Raw genomic sequence first — 22,019 nt, 5'->3', positions numbered from 1 at the left:
GCTGAACGCCGTCATCCGGCTTCCCCTTCACCCTGGCTGTCAGGCCTGGGTTTGGGAGCTTAGAGATCATTATATGCAGTTTGCTCACCCGCCGGCTGTGCCAGGGCATCGGGTTTTCTACAAACGAAGGAATCTGGGGTGAGTAGAGCCCCATGGGAGAACTGAACTGACTGTGAGTGGAGAAATGCCAACTGTGAAAAAAATAACATGAGCGGAACACGAGCTTGAACCTTGTACAGCTTTTCCTCCGCTTGGCTGTTTTTATGAGCACCCAGGCAAGTGGTTCTCAAAGTGTGGTCCCCCCCCCCCCCCCAGAAAACAACATCAGCTTTGCCCGGAACTTACTAGCAAGTTCCTAGGCTTACCCTAGACCCACTGAATCAGGACCTCTGGAACTGGGGCCCAGGAATGTGGGTTTTGCCAAGCCCTCCAGGGAATGTTGATGTACGCTGCAGTTTAAGGACCACTGACTTAGATATTTTAAACAAGATCTCTCTCTGGGAGCGTCCACTCAAAAGGGGATTTATATTAAGAACATAACGATGTCACAACAGTTTGGAAATTGAAAAGCGCTCTACAAGAATAGAACATTATTCTTGTTTGTTTATTATTTTGTATCAACCTCATTCACTCAGATTTACCCATATTTTAAAACTTCATTTCAGAGATTCTCCTCTTCCTCCTTTTCCCTTCCCCAAGGAAAACCAAAATCTTGTTAGTGAATTGAATTGATTGAAGATATATTCAACTGCTGTGGGAAAGGAGGAGATGGGGCACAGCTGGAGTCTGCCTGAAAGGATAGTTTTTCTCAGTGACGTTGGATTTGTTGTTTCTTTCAATGTAGAAGCACGAGGCTGATGACTCATTCACCATTGGAAGTCTTTAAATCCAAACTGCAGTTGTCAAAATAAGATTAGTGCTTTCAGCTATGATGAAAGAAAGGGCATGGTCTCGAAAATGCAAGTTTGAGTTTTGCCTGCATTTGTGGAGCCCTGACTCGTAGCAAGCTTCCCTGTGGGAGTGGGCTGACCCCCTACGTTTACCCAGCTGAGTTAAGTAGCAGCCCTAATAACACATTCTCCTTCTCTCTTGCTGTGATAAACAATTTCTGATTTCTACATATTGGGTTAAATAACAGCAAGAGCTACGAAAAGTGGAGGGTGTCTTCTGAAGGTGTTCATTTACTTTAACTCCAAATATGAGATTAAACTGCCATTGGTCTCAACAGCATGCAGTCCAGTGTGTCTAAAATTCTGAAACGTCAGTAAAAACCCTTTGATTCAGCCCTGGATGATGGCCACAGCCTTGACCGCCATGCTTGGTGCTCCCTCCTTCCGGTGTAAGCAGATGAAAGTTTCCAAGTTCTCTGGACTGAGATGCAGGCACCAGGGTTTCTAAAGGAAGGCACTTAAATCTAGGGTGCATGGGAGCCTCTGGGGAAACTGTGGTGGGTTTGAGCACAGCTTTGGGGCTCTTGGCAGCAAATCTTGACTAATTAGTTTCACCTGGGAAGACTGAGTTATCCCTCTTACAACTCTTCAGGCACTGAAAGGAGCAAGCACATTTCGCTGACTGTCAGATACGTGCTAATGGTTGGCCCTTGGCAAGGCATAGCTCAAATTTGGCCAGGTCTTTTGTTTTGAAATTCAAAATTACTTACTTTGCTATATCACTTGAATTCAGCATAGAACTTACAAACCAAACTTAGCCAGAGGTACTTTTTTTAGAATGTTAGAATCTAATATTCATGTTTGTAGGGTTTTTTTGGTTTGTTTTTTGTTTTTTGAGACAGGGACTAATCAGGAGGCTGAGGTGCGAGGATTGCTTGAGGTCAAGAAGTGGAGGTTGCAATGAGCCTAGATTGTACCATTGCACTCTAGCCTGGGTGACAGAGCCAGACCTTGTCTCAAAAAAAATTAAAAATAAATAAAAATATCTACTGTGAGACAGATCCTTCGTCCATCTACATTAATCTCACTCAACCCGGCAAATAAGATATTTAACCTCTTTATCATAACTGAATCTCTCAGGTCCCTTACTTGAAGTCCTGCACGTCACCCAGCTGCGGCCAAGTCTGGTGCCAAAATCTATATTCTTTTCACCTGCCTGCTTCACCCTTCCCCTTTCTGAAGAGATGTAACTGACATCCTGTCCTATCCCAGTGGTGGCTCCCTTCATCATTTTTGATATCACCTCTTTCAGGTCCAAATAAAAATTTGGAGAAGGTCAAAATCATCTTTTCAGTTCACACTGTTAAAAATGGAAGCTCTGCTCTCTCACCACTCCCTTTCCTGCTTATAACAAATCACATATTTTTACCTATTTGCTTTATTTGCTATCATTCCCCTGTCAGTGATGTACTGCTAAATGTGTAACAATCAGCTCTCCAGGAGACAAAAGCTCGGGTCTGTAGTGTCTGCCAATTTCCATGGTGTAATTACTACCACCATGGACATTTCAAGCTTCCAACTCGGCCTCTTTGAGTGCAGCCGTGGGAGGAGACGCTCAACGTCGTGTGAGTCAGTCAGAGCTGCCTCTAGCGTGTGACTGATTCCCCCACTGGACCATCAGCTCTACACGGGTAGAGATTTTTGTTGTTGTCCATTTATTCACTGTTGTTTTCCCAGCACTCTGAACCATTTCGTGATTGAATCGATTTAATAATTCAGTCACTCACAAATATTTTAAAAATTGGCCACATGTCAGATGCTAGATATTTGAACGAGAGTGCTGAGCAAGACAAGCCCTGCAGCTGCCCTATGTGACAGGGGAAATAGATGTGAAATAATTAGTTGCAAGTTAAGAATTAAATTAGAATGGCGATGAGGACTACGAAGGGAAGCTCTGAGCGAGGACTTTGCCCCTAGCGGCAGGTCAGAGTTTCCCGAGAAAGCGGACTTTCAAGTGAGTCCTAAAGGAGGTGGGGAAGAGGTTTGAGCATTCTAGGCAAAAGGAATGGCATGTGCAAAGGTCCCAAGGCACGAAGAAGCTTGATTTGAAAATGGAGAGGCCAGTGTAAATGGAGCAGAGAAAATAAGAGGAGGCTTGAGATAAGACTGGAGAGGTGAAGGGGTGGGCCCTATAGCCGCCTTGGCCATCACATTAGAGCAGGCGTCCCCAACCTACGGCCCGCGGGCCGCATGCGGCCCCCGGAGGCCATTTATCCAGCCCCCTGCCGCACTTCAGGAAGGGGCACCTCTTTCATTGGTGGTCAGTGAGAGGAGCACAGTATGTGGTGGCCCTCCAACGGTCTGAGGGATGGTGAACTGGCCCCCTGTGTAAAAAGTTTGGGGACACCTGCATTAGAGTTTTTGGATCTCATCCGAGAAGAGCGATAAACCTTAAGGGTTTTAAGCAGAGGAGAGGCAGGAGCAGATTACGTTGGCTATAGGAGAATGCTAGGCTGGGATTAATACAGGAAGACCAGTGAAGAGGTTGCCATGGCTGTTCAGCCAAGAGCTGATGGTGGCCCCATGGTGACAGGGGAGATAAAGATAAATAAATCCAGGATTGACTGGCTCTGAGGGATGCAGGAGAGGGAGGAACACCATGACTTTCAAGGTTCTCTTGCCGTCTTTGACCCCAGGGTAAAGGTTAGCTATTCTAAAAATTCTTCTTTGCTAAGGGAAAATTAAAGTATTCTTCAGAATCATCCCCAGCTGTCCCACTTCTGCCCAGTGACATTTAGTAATTGAGACAGTCCTCTAGGCTGGCCAGCAAGAGGGGATGTCAAGTCAAATCAATAGATGGCTACTAAGCACCGACTGTGTGAAGTGCGTGGCGTTATACAGGCACCACCAGGACTTAGAGAGATGGCCCTGTCCTTCACAGGGCTTACAAGAGTAGGTAAGAGAGATGAGTTAGGAACACCTGACAACCCTGTGTTTGCATCACGTGAGCAAGAGTTCATTCATCTGTTGAACAAGTATTTGCTGAGCAAGGACAATGTGCCAGGCACTATGCTAGATACCAGGATGCTGTGGATAGCAAGGCACACAGCTTCCCTGTCATGACAGCTTTTCTGGTGTCCATAGCTGGGGGCTGGCTCTCAGATGTCCTTGTGCTCTTGATGTGAGCCCCAAAGTGGGGCTTAGCCTGTGAGGGTTCCTGGCTTTATCCAGGAAAGAATTTGAGGATAAGCAGAGGTAGAAAAAATCAGCTTTAGCCGGGCGCGGTGGCTCAAGCCTGTAATCCCAGCACTTTGGGAGGCCGAGGCGGGTGGATCACGAGGTCAAGAGATCGAGACCATCCTGGTCAACATGGTGAAACCCCATCTCTACTAAAAATACTAAAAATTAGCTGGGCATGGTGGCATGTGCCTGTAATCCCAGCTACTCAGGAGGCTGAGGCAGGAGAATTGCCTGAACCCAGGAGGCGGAGGTTGCAGTGAGCCGAGATCGCGCCATTGCACTCCAGCCTGGGCAACAAGAGCGAAACTCCGTCTCAAAAAAAAAAAAAAATCAGCTTTACTGAAGAGACAGTGTTACAGCCCTGGCAGTGTTATGCCTCTGTGACTGCTCCTGCCAAGCAGGGCTATCCTTATAGGCAGAGATTAGGTAGTAGCTTGGGGCAGTTTTACAGCCATATTTATACCCACCTTTTTTTTCCTTTTTTTTTTTTTTGCAATGGAGTCACCCAGGCTGGAGTGTGGTGATACAGTATCAGCTCACTGCAACCTCTGCCTCCTGGGTTCAAGTGATTCTCCTGCCTCAGCCTCTCAAGTAACTGGAATTACAGGCACCTGCTACCACACCTGGCTAATTTTATATTTTTTTAGTAGAGATGGAGTTTCACCATGTTGGACATGTGGGTCTTGAACTCTTAACCTCATATGATCCACCAGCCTTGGTCTCCCAAAGTGCTGGGATTACAGGTGTGATCCCAGTGGCCTATACCCACTTTTAATTGCATGCAGATTAAGGGGTGGTCTATGCAGACATTTCTAGGGAAGGGGTAGTAACTCTTGGGTTATCAGGTCATTGACACGGAGAGGGTTGGTAACTCCTGGGTGTTGCCACGGCAGTGGTAAACTGACATGTTACACTGGTGGGCGTGTCTTATGGAAAGCTGCTTCTACCCCAACCCTGTTTTAGCTAGTCCTCAATTTGGTCCCGTGTCCAAGCCCACCTCTGGAGTTGAGTCCTGCCTTCTACCTCAATCTGAGCCCTCTTCTAGTATGTGAATACCCCCTGCTGGGGATGAGGAGAGGCAGAGAGACTTGGAGAGTTTTGTTCCCATCTCAGTCATCTTCTGAGGACCCCACATCTGATGGAGGAGGGTATTCTTAAGACTTTAGGACCATCCCTATTGGGAGGCAGGTAATCTGGGCCTTTTTCATTGTTCATTCAGCAAATGAACTCTTATGGAGACCAAATACATGTGCTAGGACACTGTGTTAGGCTCTGGGGAGACGAAACTGAGCCACTTACAATGGGGCAGACAGCCATGATCAAGTCCTTCCAATATGATGGGATCAGTGCCTAAATGCTAGAGTGGAGCCCCGTCTGCAGTGCTGTGGGGCCCAGAGGAAGAAGCCTTACGTCCAGCCAACTTAAAGGAGGCTTCCCAGAGGAGGCAACATTTGACTGGGGTTGTGAGCCATTCATGGGGGTCACCAGGTGGAGAAGGTGGAAGGGGCAGGGCAGCTCTGGGCTCAGCACTTCTCATCTTTCAGTGAAATCCTCCTGGTCTCAGAGAGAAAGAAGGGCTGTTTTTCAAAAGCACAAGGAATCATCCAACAACATCTGTATTTGTTTCAAAAGGAAAAGGAAACGGCCACTGCCAGAAAAACAGCAAAGTTGTTTTGTCAGAACCCAGTCTGTATTTATTCCTTTGTCTTTGTTTAATTAGATTAATCCCTGAATGGTTTCCCTTGGGTTGGTACAAATCACTTGTGGCCATAAATCTCCAACATTTCTAAAAACAGAAAGGACAATCTGCTTAAAGCCAACTGGCAAGCTCGCTATTTGTGGGACAGTTCTGGAGTGCGAGCAGTAACCGTGCGTCTGCACGTAGGTGTTTGGGCTTCTTTTAGCCTCTTGGACAGGGCAGCACGGGCAGCAGCCACTCAGATTTGTTTAGAAGAGGAAAGCTGAACCTTAGGGTCTCAGTCATTAAAGGCGGAGACTGACCCCTGGGTCTGGGCACCTTCCCCATGGAGGATTGTGGGGAGCTTTATCTGTTAGATTCAATGACATTCAGCCTGTCTACACACTCGGGCCACCTGGGGAGCTTTAACAAACACTACTCCCCAAATCCCACCCCCTGCCAGTCTAGTTTAATTGTGGTGGGAAGTACCTTGGCATCAAGATTTTCAGAGAGTCCCTCTGCTTCTGTAGATGGGACCCTGCAGTTACTCACAGACTCTTCTGTGGATATCCCAGCCTGCCCTGAAAGAAACAAGCATGTCCTTGCCTTTCTCCCCCTAGCCTGCACAGAGAAGCCTTTTGGAAAAAAAGATTGTTCCTTCAAGGTTCTGGTTCATTGCTTTGGAAATAGTACTTTCAAAAGGGTTCTTTTGGCCAGGCGTGGTGGCTCACGGCTGTAATCCCAGCACTTTGGGAGACTGAGGCGGGCGGATCACCTGAGGTCGGGAGCTTGAGACCAGCCTGACCAACATGGAGAAACCCTGTCTGTACTAAATTAGCCAGGTGTGGTGGTGCATGCCTGTAATCCCAGCTACTTGGGAGGCTGAGGCAGGAGAATCGCTTGAATCCAGGAGGCAGAGGTTGTGGTAAACGGAGATCACGTCATTGCTCTCCAGCCTAGGCAGCGAGAATGAAACTCCATCTCGAAACAAAACAAAACAAAGGTTCTTTTGTAATAGGTTGTTTTTTTCCTTCCTTCGTTGTTATAAAAGTTCCTGTTAGAAAATTTGAGATCAGACAATTATAAACAAGAGAATGAAAATCACCCGTATTCCTGTCACTCCTTGGTTACCACGGTAGGCAGAGTTCCTGCCAGACCCCTGATGGGGGCAAGGCAGCAGCTGCAGCAGAAATTGGGAGGACTCGGGAGAAGCTCCTGCCACCCTCCCAGAGCTGGTTCCAGCATGCTGGAGTGTCACCTCCCAGCCATCAGGACTTTGTGCAGGGATGCTGTCCACCCACTTAGGGAGCTTAGAGTCTAGTAAGAGAGAAACAGTATGCTGGGCATGGTGGTTCATGCCTATAATCCCAGCACTTTGAGAGGTCGAGGCGGGTAGTTCACCTGAGGTCAGGAGTTTGAGACCAGCCTGACCAACGTGGAGAAACCCCGTCTCTACTAAAAATACAAAATTCGCCGGGTGTGGTGGCACATGCCTATAATCCCAGCTACTTGGGAGGCTGAGGCAGGAAAATCACTTGAACCCGGGAGGCAGAGGTTGCGGTGAGCCAAGATTGTGCCATTGCACTCCAGCTGGGGCAACAAGAGCAAAACTCTGTCTCAAGAAAAAAGAGAGACAGTAAATCCATCACTCCATAAACACATACGTAGTTAACATTATGACTCATACCAGGAGGATGACAGCTGATGGGTGAGACCGAAAGTTTAAAGAATGATTAAAGGTCCTCAGAGCAAGAGGTTCATTTTCTCATCACCATTCAGGCAACCCAAAGCTGCTTCAGCCCGGAATGCGGAAACCTACTGCTGGTCCCAAGAAAGCAATGCTTTTCATTGAACTTTGCTAGAGGTTCTTAAATTTTCCCAGACCTGAGAAGATCTGTGGTGCTGCCAGACTTATCCTTCCAAAGCACAACTTGGATAAATTGCTGGTCTCTCTTTTTAAGATTTTTCTCTTGAGTGGTCCCCATTGCCCACTGATTGGAGTTCAGCCTACTCAGCCTTCGGGCCAAGGTCCCTCTGCCCCTGGTGTCAATGGTCTTTCCCATCCTCTCTTTTCCTACCTCTCCTGGAATTTCCAGAGCAGAATTCAGCTGCTACACCTCTCCTGCTTCCCTCTCTGTTTACTCACGTGTCCCAAGCCTGGAGTGCCATTTCTGTTTCTCCATATCTGCGAGTCTTTCCCAATCCCCCGCTTGACTTGCAGTAATCCGTCCCAATTCTGAACTCCCATAGTTTTCTTGGCAATTCTCTTAGGGATTTTTAAATCATGTCCAACCTCACATGTTAGTTATTTGGGTGGCATCTAACAGCCACTCTGGCCTTTCTGTTCCTCAAATGGGGTCAGTTTGTTCTACTCCAGGACCTTTGTATTCACTGTTCTTTCAGCCGAAAATACCCTTCCTAAAGCTTCATGTTACTAACCCTAGTAGAATACAAGCTAAGTGACAGCAGAAACCCCTGGTCTGTTTTGTTCACCACAATATCCCCAATACCCGGGACATAGTAGGTGCTCAACACATTATTGTATGATTCAGACATTTCTTATATCTCTGGCCCAGCTTATTTAGGTTTTCTCATTCTTTGATTACTCACTAGGATTTTTGTATTAGCTGACGTTTTCTTCTGGTTATGGATGTTTTCCTTACATCCGAATGCATTGGAAATCTATATTGAACATTCTGGTTGGAGCTCCCAATTGGAAATCTAAGATATAAACATACTGGTGAGAGGTAAAATAATTTGTGTCTATGACTTTTTTTTCATCTGCTTTATTGATTTGGGAGTAAAAATACTTCTTTAGGGTTTTAAAACCAGAATTTTTATTTGCAGAATCTTAGACCTAAGTGTTTTTAAAATGTGATGATGTAAGTTTTAATGTTTAATGTTAATGTTTAATAGAGATGCTGAATCAAATCAGCTTTTATCTTTTAAAAAATCCATTTGATATTTTATATTTATCTAAAAGCATAATAAACTATGAAACTCAAAGATCTAGAAGATAATAATAAAATGTAGCCATTGGATTCAGGAATTAATCAAGCTCTCTAGGTAACTGAGTGTTTTTTTTTTTTTTTCAGTCATATCTGTTGTAGTGGTAGCTTTTAACCAGAGAAAATTCTCTGTAATATACTCAATCCCTTTAATGCTCTCTGATGGTCTCCAGTTTTAGTGGTAAAATCGCTGGTACAGCTAGCTGTTTCATGGTATCCAAGCTGTTCTCCTTGCTGGGAAATAGTGTCAGAGACTGAGTCAGGGATGGATGTAAAATGCCTTTAATCTTCTCATCCACCACTATATTCTTAGTTCTGTTGCAGTAGATACAGACTGTAAGTCCATTCCTACATTGCATGTGAATAAACAGAGCTTAGCACTTTGTGGACACGTAATAAATATTTGACCAAAATAAGACCACAAATAGGCATGTATCTATTTCTCCCTGGTAATATTTGTTACCTCTACCTAGCCTCTTATTGCTTCTCCATTTTCCTCATTTGTTACTAGGATGAATAAATAGAACACAAAGAGGGTTTTCAAAGAGTCTTGTCTCATTCTTCCTTATACCAGAAACAGACCGAGACTCCATCTCAAAAAATATGTATATTTAATGTGTTTCATAGAGGTGATGAGTAGTTCCAACTTTAAAAAATGTATTTTTATTTTTAAAAATTTATTTATTTTGAGATGGAATCTCACTCTGTCGCCCAGGCTGGAGTGCAATGGCATGATCTCGACCCACTGCAACCTCTGCTTCCCAGGTTCAAGTGATTCTCCTGCCTCAGCCTCTTGAGTAGCAGCAACTACAGGCACACATGCCCAGCTAATTTTTGTATTTTTAGCAGAGATGGGGTTTCACCATGTTGGCTAGCTGGTCTTGAACTCCCAACCTCAAGTGATCCACCCACCTCTGCCTCCCTTAGTGCTGGGATTACAGGCATAAGCCATCGTGCCTGGCTGAAAAATCTGTTTTTATATACATGCAGAAACTCAGCTGGAAAGAGAACTCACCAAAAGGTTAACAGTGGTTGCCTCTGGGTGGTAGGATTACAGATGGGGGATTACAGGTAGATTTTCTTTTATCTATTTTTTAATGTTTTCCAAATTTTCTACCATGATCACATATTAAATCTTATAATGTTTCTCAAACTTACTTTGGTGAGGGCTCTGGAGTTGCTTGTTGCATCGCCCTGCGCTGGGGGCATTCTCAGGTGTGCCTGACGTTGTGTTTAATGGTGTGACTTTGCCTCAGTCCAGGATCTGTGTGCCATGGAGGACCACAACTGTGAGCAGCTCTGCGTGAATGTGCCGGGCTCCTTCGTCTGCCAGTGCTACAGTGGCTACACCCTGGCTGAGGATGGGAAGAGGTGTGTGGGTGAGTACCACTCCAGCTGGGCTTGGGGAAGGGCATGTTGAGCATGGTGAGGAGGAGGGGAAACTCACGTGTACCTCCCACATACTCGTTTCCTCGCCTTTGGGTTTCCACAAAGTGCTCAGTTGTTTGATGTAGTTGTTAGGCAGAATTTGAACTTTAATGGCTTCATTTATGGCTGAGGTCACTGTTTTCTCATTCTGGGTCTCCAGTAAAAGGCGCTCTTATGATAATCCTTGCAAATATAACTGCGTGTTATTGCATCTCTTGAAAAAGACTGGGTGGATTTTCTTCAACTTTGGACAGTATGTTTGGGATGGCCTGACTCATATATAACTCGTGTGTTATACATGAAATTTACTTGGGTGGGTTACTGAGTGACACATCAAAGACACAGGCAGCCTTCCTCCCTAATGTCACCTATAGTGCAGTGAGAGGCCAAAGTGACTGTCAGATGGAAAAGCCCAGCCGTATGGGCTCAGTGTGATCAGACAGCATGGTCAGAGGAAACTAGCAGTATCCTCAAACACAAACCCAGGAAATGAGGCTCAAGGGCAGTGCTTGACACTGCAGGAATCCCCTGTTTGTCTACAAAGCCCTTGCAACTTGCGTGGTCTCATTCCTCCTTATACTAACAAACAGTGCCTGGTGGATAGTAGATGTTTTATAAACTGAACTGAATACTTATGAGGCAGAAAATCTGGAAGGAAAAGAACTTGACGGACATCAAAACTGGAATGTACATTTTCTGCGAAATGCTGCATTTTGTCTTTTGCGTTCTACTGTTTTCAGGGGCCCTGTTTTATTTTGCTTCTCACAAACAACGTATGCTATTTTTTTTTTTTTTTGCACATAGAATTTGAATTTTCCAGCACACCTTCATTCTTAGCTAGGGATATGGAAAGTAAAAATAAAAATCAACGAAACAAAAATGTAGGTGGTAGCCTGCAATTGGCGGGTGAGTGATGAGAGTCTCATGGGTTTGTTTTTACACAGTAGTAGGAATGAAGGCCTCTGCATCTCACCAGAGGGCCACAAATGCAGCTGCTCTCCTGGGCCTTGGGTTGCTTTTTTTCTTAATCTGCTGGTGGTGGCCACGATAGAGTGGCAGATGCCACGCCCACTACCACTAGCAAAAAGGAAGCCAACATGTATTTTTATTATGCAGGTAATACCCATTCATAGAGAAACGTAAACAGATGAGAAAAATCACTATTAATAGATTATTGTGTTTTCTACCAGACTTTCTCCATATAAATATCAACTTTTTGAGAGGGAGTGGTGGGGGGAGACAGAGTCTTGTTCTGTTGCCCAGGCTGGGGTGCAGTGTCGTGATCTCAGCTCACTGCAACCCCCGCCTCTTGAGTTCAATCAATTCTCCTGGCTCAGCCTCTCAACTACCTGGGATTACAGGTGCCCACCACTGCTAATTTGTGTATTTTTAGTAGAGTCAGGGTTTCACCATCTTGGCCAGGCTGGTCTCGAACTCCTGATCTCCTGATCCACCAGTCTCAGCCTCCTAAAGTGTTGGGATTACAGGCGTGAGCCACTGCACTGGCCAAATATCTACTTTAAAACATTTTGTTGGCCAGGCACAGTGGCTAATGCCTGTAATCCCAGCACTTTGGGAGGCCAAGGCAGGCAGATCACTTGAGGCCAGCAATTTGAGACCACCCAGGCCAATATGGCAAAACTTCTTCTCTACTAAAAATACAAAAATTAACTGGGTGTGGTGGCATGTGCCTAAAGTCCCAGCTACTTGGGAGGGTGAGGCAGGAGGTAGAGGTTGCATTGAGCTGAGATTGTGCCACTGCACTCCATCCTGGGCAACAGAGCAAGATCCATCTCAAACAAACAAAAAACATTTTGTAAAGACTTAACAAAATGAGGTCACATTGTCTATTTTATTTTATAACCTGCTTTTCCCCCTTACTATTTGTTAAATAGGTAGAAACTTTGGGTGCTATTGGGTCAGGAGGAAATCAGGCCATTGGGAGTTAAGCCAGTGGGGGAGCCTCAGGAAACAGGACGAGGGTGACTGGTTGATTAAGACAAGGAAAGGGACAGGAGAAACAGGACTTTCATTGGTCACAGGGAGTAGATGGGGCAGGAAGCCCGCCTTGGCCCATGGGAAACTGGAGGCCACTGAGGAACCCAGTTCTCTAAGTGTTTCCAAATAATTACCTGCTAGTCCATGTGTAGTAGAGAACCTTTGTATCTCTGAGGATTTTGCTGTACCTTTTGGGATCTGGCATTTATTGAAGAGCTACAAGCATGAGAGGGTAGATGCTGTCATTGCCAGAGAGCTTCGATGTGCTGTTCATTGGAGACGGGCATTTCTCTCGCTGCTGCTTGATTGCGAATAAGAATGTCTGCATTTGCGCAGAGGCGATCCAATCTGAAGCTTGGGAAAATGGGAGAGACTGTGCATCCCAGTGCACTCCAGGTCTCCTCCACCAGATGATCCCAGCCTCACCAGCCTCACCACCTTTTCCCCAGTGCCCTTTACAGTGGTTCACCAAGCAGCCAGTCTGTTAGAGGCTGGGAGTGAGATGATTAAGCAGCTGGGGACCTTCGTTGCCAGTAGCCTTTCTTAGGGACGCCAAACGAATTCCCACAAACCTAGTTACTGCTTGATAGGGCTATGGTGAGTGCAAAGCAAATGACAGAGAAAATAGAGGCCACAGAAGGTCAGAGAGAGATCGTAATGGCTAAGCTGGAAGATCTGAGTGTGGGAGGAAGGGTAGCAATTGGATAAATGTCCAAGGCAGGGGGAGATAGGAAGGGCAGTGACTGTGGAGGTGGCAATGCTTTTCAAGCGTGGGGGCTGAGTCTGGCCTGGGAGGGGCAGAGCCAGCTCCTGGGAGCTGGTAGGTCAGAGGGAGACTGTTACAGTGAGAAGGCCAAACTGAAAGCTAACCAGGTGGCCTAACCTGAGGGCTGAAAGGGGGCTTATCAAAGATGGAGACTCCAGGTAACAGACTTAGAGCAGAAAATTTAAAGGAGAGAAGAGGCTGGTGAGGACTCCAGACATAAATCCATTAGTAGCTGATCTGGGGTGGCCTGTGTGTAGATGGGCAGGGGACATTAAGAGCAGAGTGATCATACCTCCCAGGTAATACAGGACAGTCCCGGTTTAGGCTCTGTTAGCCCAGTTTTTTTTTTTTTCATTTTTTTGAGACAGAGTCTTGCTCTGTTGCCCAGGCCATGACCACAGCTTTGCAGCCTCGGCCTCCTGGGCTCAAGCAATGCTCCCACCTCAACCTTCTGAGTAGCTGGGACCACGGCTGTGTATCACTGTGCTGAGCTAATTTATCTTTTGTAGGGATAGGGTCTACCTACATTGTCTAGGCCGGTCTCAAGCTCCTAGACTCAAGTGATCCTCCTGCCTTGGCATCCAAAGTGTTGGCATTACACTTGTGAGCCACCTCGCTTGATGCCATTTCTTTTTATTTTTAGACAGGGTCTCACTCTGTCATCCAGGCTGGAGTGCAGTGGCGCCACCTCGGCTCACTGCAACCTCCGCCCCCCCAGGCTCATGCAATCCTCTCACCTCAGACTCCCAAATAGCTGGGACCACAGGTGCACACCACACGCCTGGCTAATTTTTTTGTATGTTTGGTAGAGATGGGGTCTCACCATGTTGCCCAGGCTGGTCTTGAACTGAGCTCAAGCAATCCACCTACCTTGGCCTCCTAAAGTGCGGGGATTACAGGCATGAGCCACTGTGCCTGGCCGACCCCATTTCTTGCCCAGCTGACCGCATTTCTTGATGACGCATCTTTTTTTTTTTTTTTTTTTTTTTTTGAGATGGAGTTTCGCTCTTGTTACCCAGGCTGGAGTGCAATGGCGTGATCTCGGCTCACCGCAACCTCCGCCTCCTGGGTTCAGGCAATTCTCCTGCCTCAGCCTCCTGAGTAGCTGGGATTACAGGCACACGCCACCATGCCCAGCTAATTTTTTGTATTTTTAGTAGAGACGGGGTTTCACCATGTTGACCAGGATGGTCTCGATCTCTCGACCTCGTGATCCACCCGCCTCGGCCTCCCAAAGTGCTGGGATTACAGGCTTGAGCCACCGCGCCCGGCAATGACGCATCTTTTCACTTTGAAAGGAGTTCCAGTTTGGATGAAAAATTACATAATCACCCTGGTTAAGGCTGTCCAGATTGACTTAAACTGTTACTTTCAGCAGAGAATTCCTGTGGCCATGAAGTAGGAGATGGCGTTGAAGACAGCAGAAGGAACCGGATTGTTCAGGGCTCTGAAAATCAGACATAAAGCCTGGATTTGATCTCTGAAAAAGAGCCACTGAAGGGTTCATATCTGAGTGACAAATGCAAAGCTTCATTTCGGGAAACTTACCCTCGTGGGGAACTGCAGGTTGTATTCCGGGAGAAGAATGGCAGGAAGTGGGAAGACCAGGCAGGAGACTGTGGCAGTTATCAGGTGAGAGGCGACAGGAGCCAGCCAGGATTTGAGGTGTGACTATAGGAAAGAAGGGGAAGACAGCAGGATATGAAAGGAGATGCTATACATAAAGGGAAGAAGGAAAAGTCAAAAGTGACTCTAGGCCAGGTATTGTGACTCATGTCTGTAATCCCAGTACTTTGGGAGGCCAAGGTAGGAGGATTGCTTGAGCCCAGGAGTTCAAGACCAACTTAGGCAACATGGTGAGACCCCATCTCTTATCAAAAAATCATAACATTAGCTGGGCATGGCCGAATGCTGTGGCTCATGCCTGTAATCCCAGCCCTTTGGGAGGCTGAGGCAGGCAGATCATCAGAGGTCAGGGGTTCGTGACCAGCCTGGCCAACCTGATGAAACCCCATCTCTACTAAAAAAAAAAAAAAAAAATACGAAATTAGTTGGGCATGGTCTTGGTCACCTGTAGTCTCAGCTCCTCCAGAGGCTGATGCAGGAGAATTGCTTGAACCCAGGAGGCAGAGGTTGCAGTGAGCTGAGATTGCACCATTGCACTCCAGCCTGGGCAATAAGAGCAAAACTCCGTCTCACAAAAATGAAAAATTAGCTGGGCATGTTGGTACATTCCTGTGGTTCCAGCTACTTGGGAAGCAGAGGTGGGTCAATATTAACGTCATGCTCCCGCATGGCCAAAGGTAACAGGGCTTAGAGAAAAACCATGAAATTGAGTCACTGATTCACCTCTGCAAACATTTCAGAACTCTGCCAGGGGCTCTGCTAGGCTTGAGGGACACAAAGGTGGCCAGGAGGCCATTGATAATGGCAAAGAGGGGGAAGGGTAAAGGGCAGATTTCAAGAGGCAGGGAGTGGGTGATGAGAGAGTTTGGGAAGCAGGCTCAAACTATTTATTTAAATAAATTTGGTAGAAGTTAAGCATGTCCAGCTGATGCAGGGCAGGTAAGTCCCCAAGTGAACCTTAGCCTATCTGGGTTCTCGGCTTTGCCCAGGAAAGAATTCAAGGGCAAGCCAGAGGCGGAAGAAAACAGCCTTATTAAAGAGGCAGTGTTAGAGCTCTGGCCATGTTGCAGCTCCACGACTGCTCCTGCACAGCAGGGCTACCCTGTAGGCAGAGAATAGCAGCTTAGGGCAGTTGTACAGTGATATTTATACTCACTTTTAATTGCATGCAGACAAGGGGAGGTTTATGCAGAAATTTCTAGGGAAAGGTAGTAATCATTGGGTCATTGCCATGGAAAGGGGTGGTAACTCCCAGGTGTTGCCATAGCAACAGCAAATTGACGTGGCGTACTGGTGGACCTGTCTGATTGAAGGCTGCTTTCACCCCCGCCCTGTTTTAGCGAGTCCTCAGTCTGGTCTGATATCTCAGCCTTGCCTGTGGAGTCAAGTCCTGCCTCCTGCCTCACAGCTACGAGTAAATTGATACAGTGAGTTTTCATTTTTAACACTTTCATGGTTCTAGTACTTCTTTTGTTACCAAAACATTAGGAGTTCAGTCAAGGTCCTGCTGCTTGTTGCACATAAAGCCAATCACTGAGACAAGTATTGCCAGGAAAGAAGGCTTCAATCAGGTGCTATAGCCAAGAAGATGGGAGATCAGTCTCAAATCCATCTCCCTGTCTGACTAAAATTAGGGGTTTAGGCTGGCTGTGGTAGATTATGCATGTCATTCCAGCACTTTGAGAGGCCAAGGTGGGAGGGTCGCTTGAGAGGAGTTTGAGAGCAGCCTGGACAACATAGTGAGACTCTTGTCTCTACAAAAAAAATAAAAAATAATTGGCTGGGCACCGTGGCTCTTACCTGTAATCCCAGCATTTTGCGAGGCGGAGGTGGGCAGATCACAAGGTCAGGAGTTTGAGACCATCCTGGTCAACACGGTGAAACCCCGTCTCTACAAAAATACAAAAAATTAGCCATGTGTGATGGTGGGTGCCTGTAGTCCCAGCTACTTGGGAGGCTGCAAGAGAATCAGTTGAACCCGGGAGGTGGAGGTTACAGTGAGCCAAGATCACACCACTGCACTCCAGCCTGGCAAAAGAGTGAGACTCTGTCTTTAAAAAAAAAAAAAAAAAAAATCAGCTGAGTATGGTGGTGCACACCTGTAGTCCTAGCTACTTGGGAGGCTGGCCAGGAAGATTGCTTGAGTCTAGGAGGTTGAGGCTCAAGCCTGTAATCCCAGCACTTTGGGAGGCCGAGGTGGGCAGATCTCTTGAGCTCAAGAGTTTGAGACCAGCCTGGTCAACATGGTGAAACCCTGTCTCTACAAAAAAATAAGAAAAATTAGGTGGGGGTGGTGGTACACACCTGTAGTCCCAGCTATTCAGGAGCCTGAAATGGGAGAATTGCTTGAGCCCAAAGCTGAGCCGTGTTTGCGTGTTTGCACCACTGCACTCCAGCATGGGTGATGAAAGTGAGACCGTACCTCAAACAAAGAAAAAGATAAAGAAGTCAGAATACAGATGTGTATAAAATCAAAATCTGAACATCATTTCTCCCCATTTTTACTTTCTAGAGGTAATCACTGCAAACAGCATGGCTTATCCTTCCTGCATTTCTTCTAAAACATCTTATATATGGCATTTGCTTGTCATTACCATCCAGGGTTTAGTACAATGCCTTTTATTAATTAGTAATATTAATATAGTAATTGTTGAATAAATGGTTGTGGAATAAATGAATGTCATTTAGATATCTAAAGTCTCAAATTCGACCTTATCTAATTAGAGATGGCAGTGTAATAAAAATACAAACTACGTTTATTGAATGTTATTATGTCCGAGGACCTGTTTGAGATATTTGATCTATATTGCAACAACCTATGAGATAGGTACATTATCCACATTTTGTAAGTCTCTTAAGTGCTTTATGTTTCAGTTACTTTCATAAATTGAGGATAAACTACCTACCTCAAATGTTTTTGTGAGGGTTAAATGAGTTAATATGTATAAAGTACGTAGAACAGTGCTATATAAGTGTTTGTTAATATTATTACTATCTAATAGTTGGGCAACCTATAATCAGTTGAATATGTAGGAATTTTGTCTTCTTATGAACACTTAAATAATACAAGTATATTGAAAATATGGTATTTTTAAAAACTCATATTGAAGTCCATGCATATCCAGAATGATGGTGGGTGGGACACAGCATGGGATTTTGCTTTTGGATGGCACAAACGTGAGCCACCACACCCCACCACACACCTCTTCTTATAAGGATATCGGGCATTAGATTAAGGCCACCCTAGCAGCCTCATTTTAACTCAGTCTCTTCTTTAAAGCTCCCGTCTCCAAATACAATCACATTCTGAGGTATTAGGGATTAGTGGTTCAACATGTGATTTTGGAGGCAAGGGGATACAATTCAGCCCTTAACACTCCTCTGTTATCAATATCAACAAGAAATTTCTCTTGATTGGGCATGGTGGCTCATACCTGTAATCCCAGCATGTTTGGAAGCCAAGATGGTGAATTGCTTGAGTCTAGGAGTTCAAGACCGCTTGAGCAACATGGCTCAACCCTGTCTCTACTGAAAATATATAAAGAAATTAGCCAGGCATGGTGGCACGTGCATGTAGTACCAGCTGCTCGGGAGGCTGAGGTGGGAGGATGGCTTGAGTCTAGGGGGCAGAGGTTGCAGTGAGCCATGATTGTGCCACTGCACGTCAGCCTGGGTGACAGAATGAGACCCCGTCTCCAAAAAAAGAGAAAAGAAAAGAAATTTTCTCTGGGTTTTAAATCCTGCATTTGGAATTTCAGTCATGGCTTGGAGAGGAGAGGTTTTGTGAGTCTGATTGTGTGTGTGTGTCTAATGTATGCTCAGCAAGTAAATTAGTTCTCCCATTTCTCAAAATGACAAATTTTGTTTTGCTTACTTTGTTATTAACAAACTTTAAAATCCAAATGCTCCTCTCTAAAATACCCTATTTCTGCTAATGCCATCCCCTTGCAGACCGATTGCTGCTGAGAAAAACCTTAGAATAGGACCAGGTTATAAATCAGAAGTCATTGATTTTAGGGTTTTATTACCTGCAGCAAGATATCATTTATTCTTAGAGACACTGGAGTGATTTCTCCCCTGTTGGGCAGAGAATGAATGTAGCAAGACTGACTTCTGACTCTGGGATCTTAGCACTTGTGATTTGGAAAGCCGAAGAGCTACAGCTGGAGAATTACTCTTTCCATTTGTAAACAAGAGTGCAGCAATTTCAGACAAAAAAATGACTGAGAACAGATTTTGTGGAAGGAGATGAGAACTTGGAAGAATAGAGCCATCACTGACTTATATACGCGGTCACCTCCATACATCTGCTTCCCTAATCTTGACCTCTCTTGACCTACCAAAGCTATGAATACAGTTTTGCAACCAAGGAGGTTATGCAAAGAACCCAAACCATCTGGCAAATCACATCAGAGCTGAATGCAGTAGAACTCTTGTGGCCATAAAAAAAGCGTTAAGTTCACGTGACTGGCAGCGGCTTCTTCCATGTCTAACCACTGCACTGATGGCCTCGTTTGCTGTCCCCAGAAGCCTAGCCGTGCGTCAGTGGGTGGATCTCAAATCAAGATGGGATTTGACACCTTAAAGTTTGACAGACCAGGGACTCGGGACCCAGAAATGCGTGAATCCTGCCTTGCCAATCACATCCTCCCACTAACCTCCCCAGAGAGCTATGCACACAAAGAACAAAAACATCCTGAGAGTCAAGATTCAGAGAAGCTCTCTTATCCCATGAATTGGGCCTGTGGTTAACTGATTAATGAAAAACATCATGCAGAGAGAGGAATCCTAAAAAATTACATGTGCAAACCCATCTTAGTCTTTTTATTTTATTTTATTTTTTGAGATGGAGTCTCACTCTTGTTGCCCAGGCTGGAGCGCAATGATGAGATTTGAGCTCACCATAACCTCCGCCTCCTGGGTTCAAGTGATTCTCCTGCCTCAGCCTCCCGAGTAGCTGGGATTCCAGGCTTGTGCCACCACACCTGGCTAATCTTGTATTTTTGGTAGTGACGGGGTTTCTCCATGTTAGTCAGGCTGGTCTCGAACTCCCAACTTGAGGTGGTCCACCCGCCTCATCCTCCCAAAGTGCTGGGATTACAGGCATGAGCCACTGTGCCTGACCCATTTTATTTTTATTTAAAATGCATAAATGTATACTTAGTAAAAAATTGGTTTTATACTTTTTAAAAATACTAATTTTAAGTCGAAGAAAAAATGTGGTATTTACAATCTTTTTTTTTTTTTTTTTTTTTTTTTTTTTCTTTTTTAAGAGACAGGGTATAATTCTGTTGCCTAGGTTGGAGTACAGTGGCGTTCACTTGATCTCCCAAACTCAAGCAATCCTCCCACATCAGTCTCCCGAGTAGCTGGGATCACAGATGCACGCCACCATGCCCAGCTAGTTTTTGTATTTTTTGTAGAGATGAGGTCTCACTATGTATCCCAGACTGGGCTCGAACGCCTGGGCTCAAGCAATCTTCCTCCCTTAGCTTCCCAAAGTGCTGGGATTACATAAAAATCTTTTTTGCATAAACCATACCCAAAATGTGTTGTCTATGATATTTTCGTTTTGGTTTCTTTAAATTGGAGGAGGGATTTCAAGACATCTGTAAAGCAATCTAACAACAGAACTCTTGTAAATTTTAATGGAAAATTTCCCAATGTTTTACATTTGTTTCATCCATGCCTGGTTCTACAGCAATTTTGGTTAGCAGATTGCTTTAATTTTTTGAAAGTTTTCAACATAATTTTTATTTTTAAAAACTCAATTTCTTTTAGGCCTTATATTTTATTGGTTTTGATTTGATTTGAATTGATTTGATTTTTATTCATTTATTTATTTTGAGACAGAGTTTTGCTCTGTTGCCCAGGCTGGAGTGCAGTGGCGCAATCTCAGCTCACTGCAGCATCCGCCTCCCAGGCTCAAGCAATCCTCCCACCTCAGCCTCCTGAGTAGTTGGGACAACAGGCGCCCACCACCACACCTGGCTAATTTTTGTATTTTTAGTAGAGATGGGGTTTCACTGTGTTGGCCAGGCTAGTCTCAGGCTCCTAGACTCAAGCAATCCACCTACCTCGGCCTCCCAAAGTGCTGGGATTACAGATGTGAACCCTCCTGCCCCGCCCAGTTTTTATAATATCTAAATTACTTACAATAACATGTATAAATGACATATACAGGTTTGGAAACAAAAACAACCTTGACTCTTTAGCAATGGCTCTTAAATTTTAGCATGCCTCAGAATCACCTTGAGGGCTTGTTAAAGCACATATTCCTGAGCTCCCCTCCCAGAGCTTCTGACCAGTAGGTCTGGGACAGAGCCTGAGAATGGGCATTACTGACAAGTTCTCAAGTGATGGTTGTTGCAGTTGGTTTACAGACCACACTTTGAGAACCAGTGTTTATAAGAATACATCTCAGTCAATGGAGGAAGTACACAGGTGTCCTAGAGCCCATGTGTTCCACCAAGGCTGCTTTATTAGCATACAACCTACCAGTGACAGACATGCACAGGTGTTTTAAAACACAGGTGTTCTAACTGTCTTGAGCATGTGGCCTGCCCTGGATTATCAGGATTCATATGGTCAGAGGGAATGAAAGCGTTGCTTGATCAGGAGTTGGTTAAAAAGTGGTCAGTTGATCAGGAGTTGGTTAAAGAGTGGTCAGTTAAAAGCATCTTTAGACTGGGTGCAGTGGCTTATGCTTATAATCCTAGCACTTTGGGGGGCCAAGGCGGGTGGATCACCTGAGGTTAGGAGTCGAGACCAGCCTGACCAATGTGGTGGCATCTCTACTAAAAATACAAAAAATTAGCCAGGGATTGTGACATGTACCTGTAATCCTAGCTACTCAGGAGAATGAGACAGGAGAATTGCTTGAACTCAGGAGGCGGAGGTTGCAGTGGGCCAAGATAGCACCAGTGCACTGCAGCCTCCAGCCTGGGCAACAAGAGCAAAACTGTGTTTCCAAAAAAAAAAAAAAAAAAAAAGCATCTTTGTACAACCTTTTTTTTTTTTTTTTTTTTTTTTTAAACACCTGAGCCAATTTGGATACTCTATTCTACAACATTCTGGAAAAGGGAAAAGTTTGGAGTATGTGGCTTAGACTCAAGGCTTAAGCCAAGCCTTCAACACCTCCCTAAATTATTACATTAGTCTAAATTATGGGCCAGTATGATTACGGGGTATCCCTCTGAGGGATAGAAATGGCTGGGCTCAGATTATACCCCGTGGTGTGAGAGAGGACATTCAAGAGAGAGGTAGAGTCTGAGTTTCTGACTTTCAGATATCGTGACCTGACCACTCAGCATTGCAGCACCATCCACGTCCTGCAAGTTGGAAGTCAGATCAGCAGTTCCTCTCTTTGTGGGGGATACTAAGAA

At 45.3% G+C, this 22,019-nt stretch overlaps 1 protein-coding gene across 4 annotated transcripts in view; it reads left to right on the top strand.

Moving 5' to 3' along the window:
• MATN2 (matrilin 2) overlaps positions 1-22,019 on the top strand; it is a 181,357-nt gene that overhangs the window by 89,408 nt on the left and 69,930 nt on the right. For all 4 annotated transcript variants that reach the window (XM_074386823.1, XM_074386822.1, XM_039464420.2 and 1 more), the window contains exon 5: positions 10,073-10,195. In XM_074386823.1, coding sequence (XP_074242924.1) covers positions 10,073-10,195 — 123 coding nt within the window. The remainder of the gene's footprint in view (positions 1-10,072; positions 10,196-22,019) is intronic.

The sequence above is a fragment of the Saimiri boliviensis genome, chromosome 15 (assembly GCF_048565385.1).
Source record: "Saimiri boliviensis isolate mSaiBol1 chromosome 15, mSaiBol1.pri, whole genome shotgun sequence".
In the NCBI taxonomy this organism is placed as follows: Eukaryota; Metazoa; Chordata; class Mammalia; order Primates; family Cebidae; genus Saimiri; species Saimiri boliviensis.
Note: the sequence above shows the minus strand (reverse complement) of the source record. Positions and strands in the feature narration are given on the sequence as shown.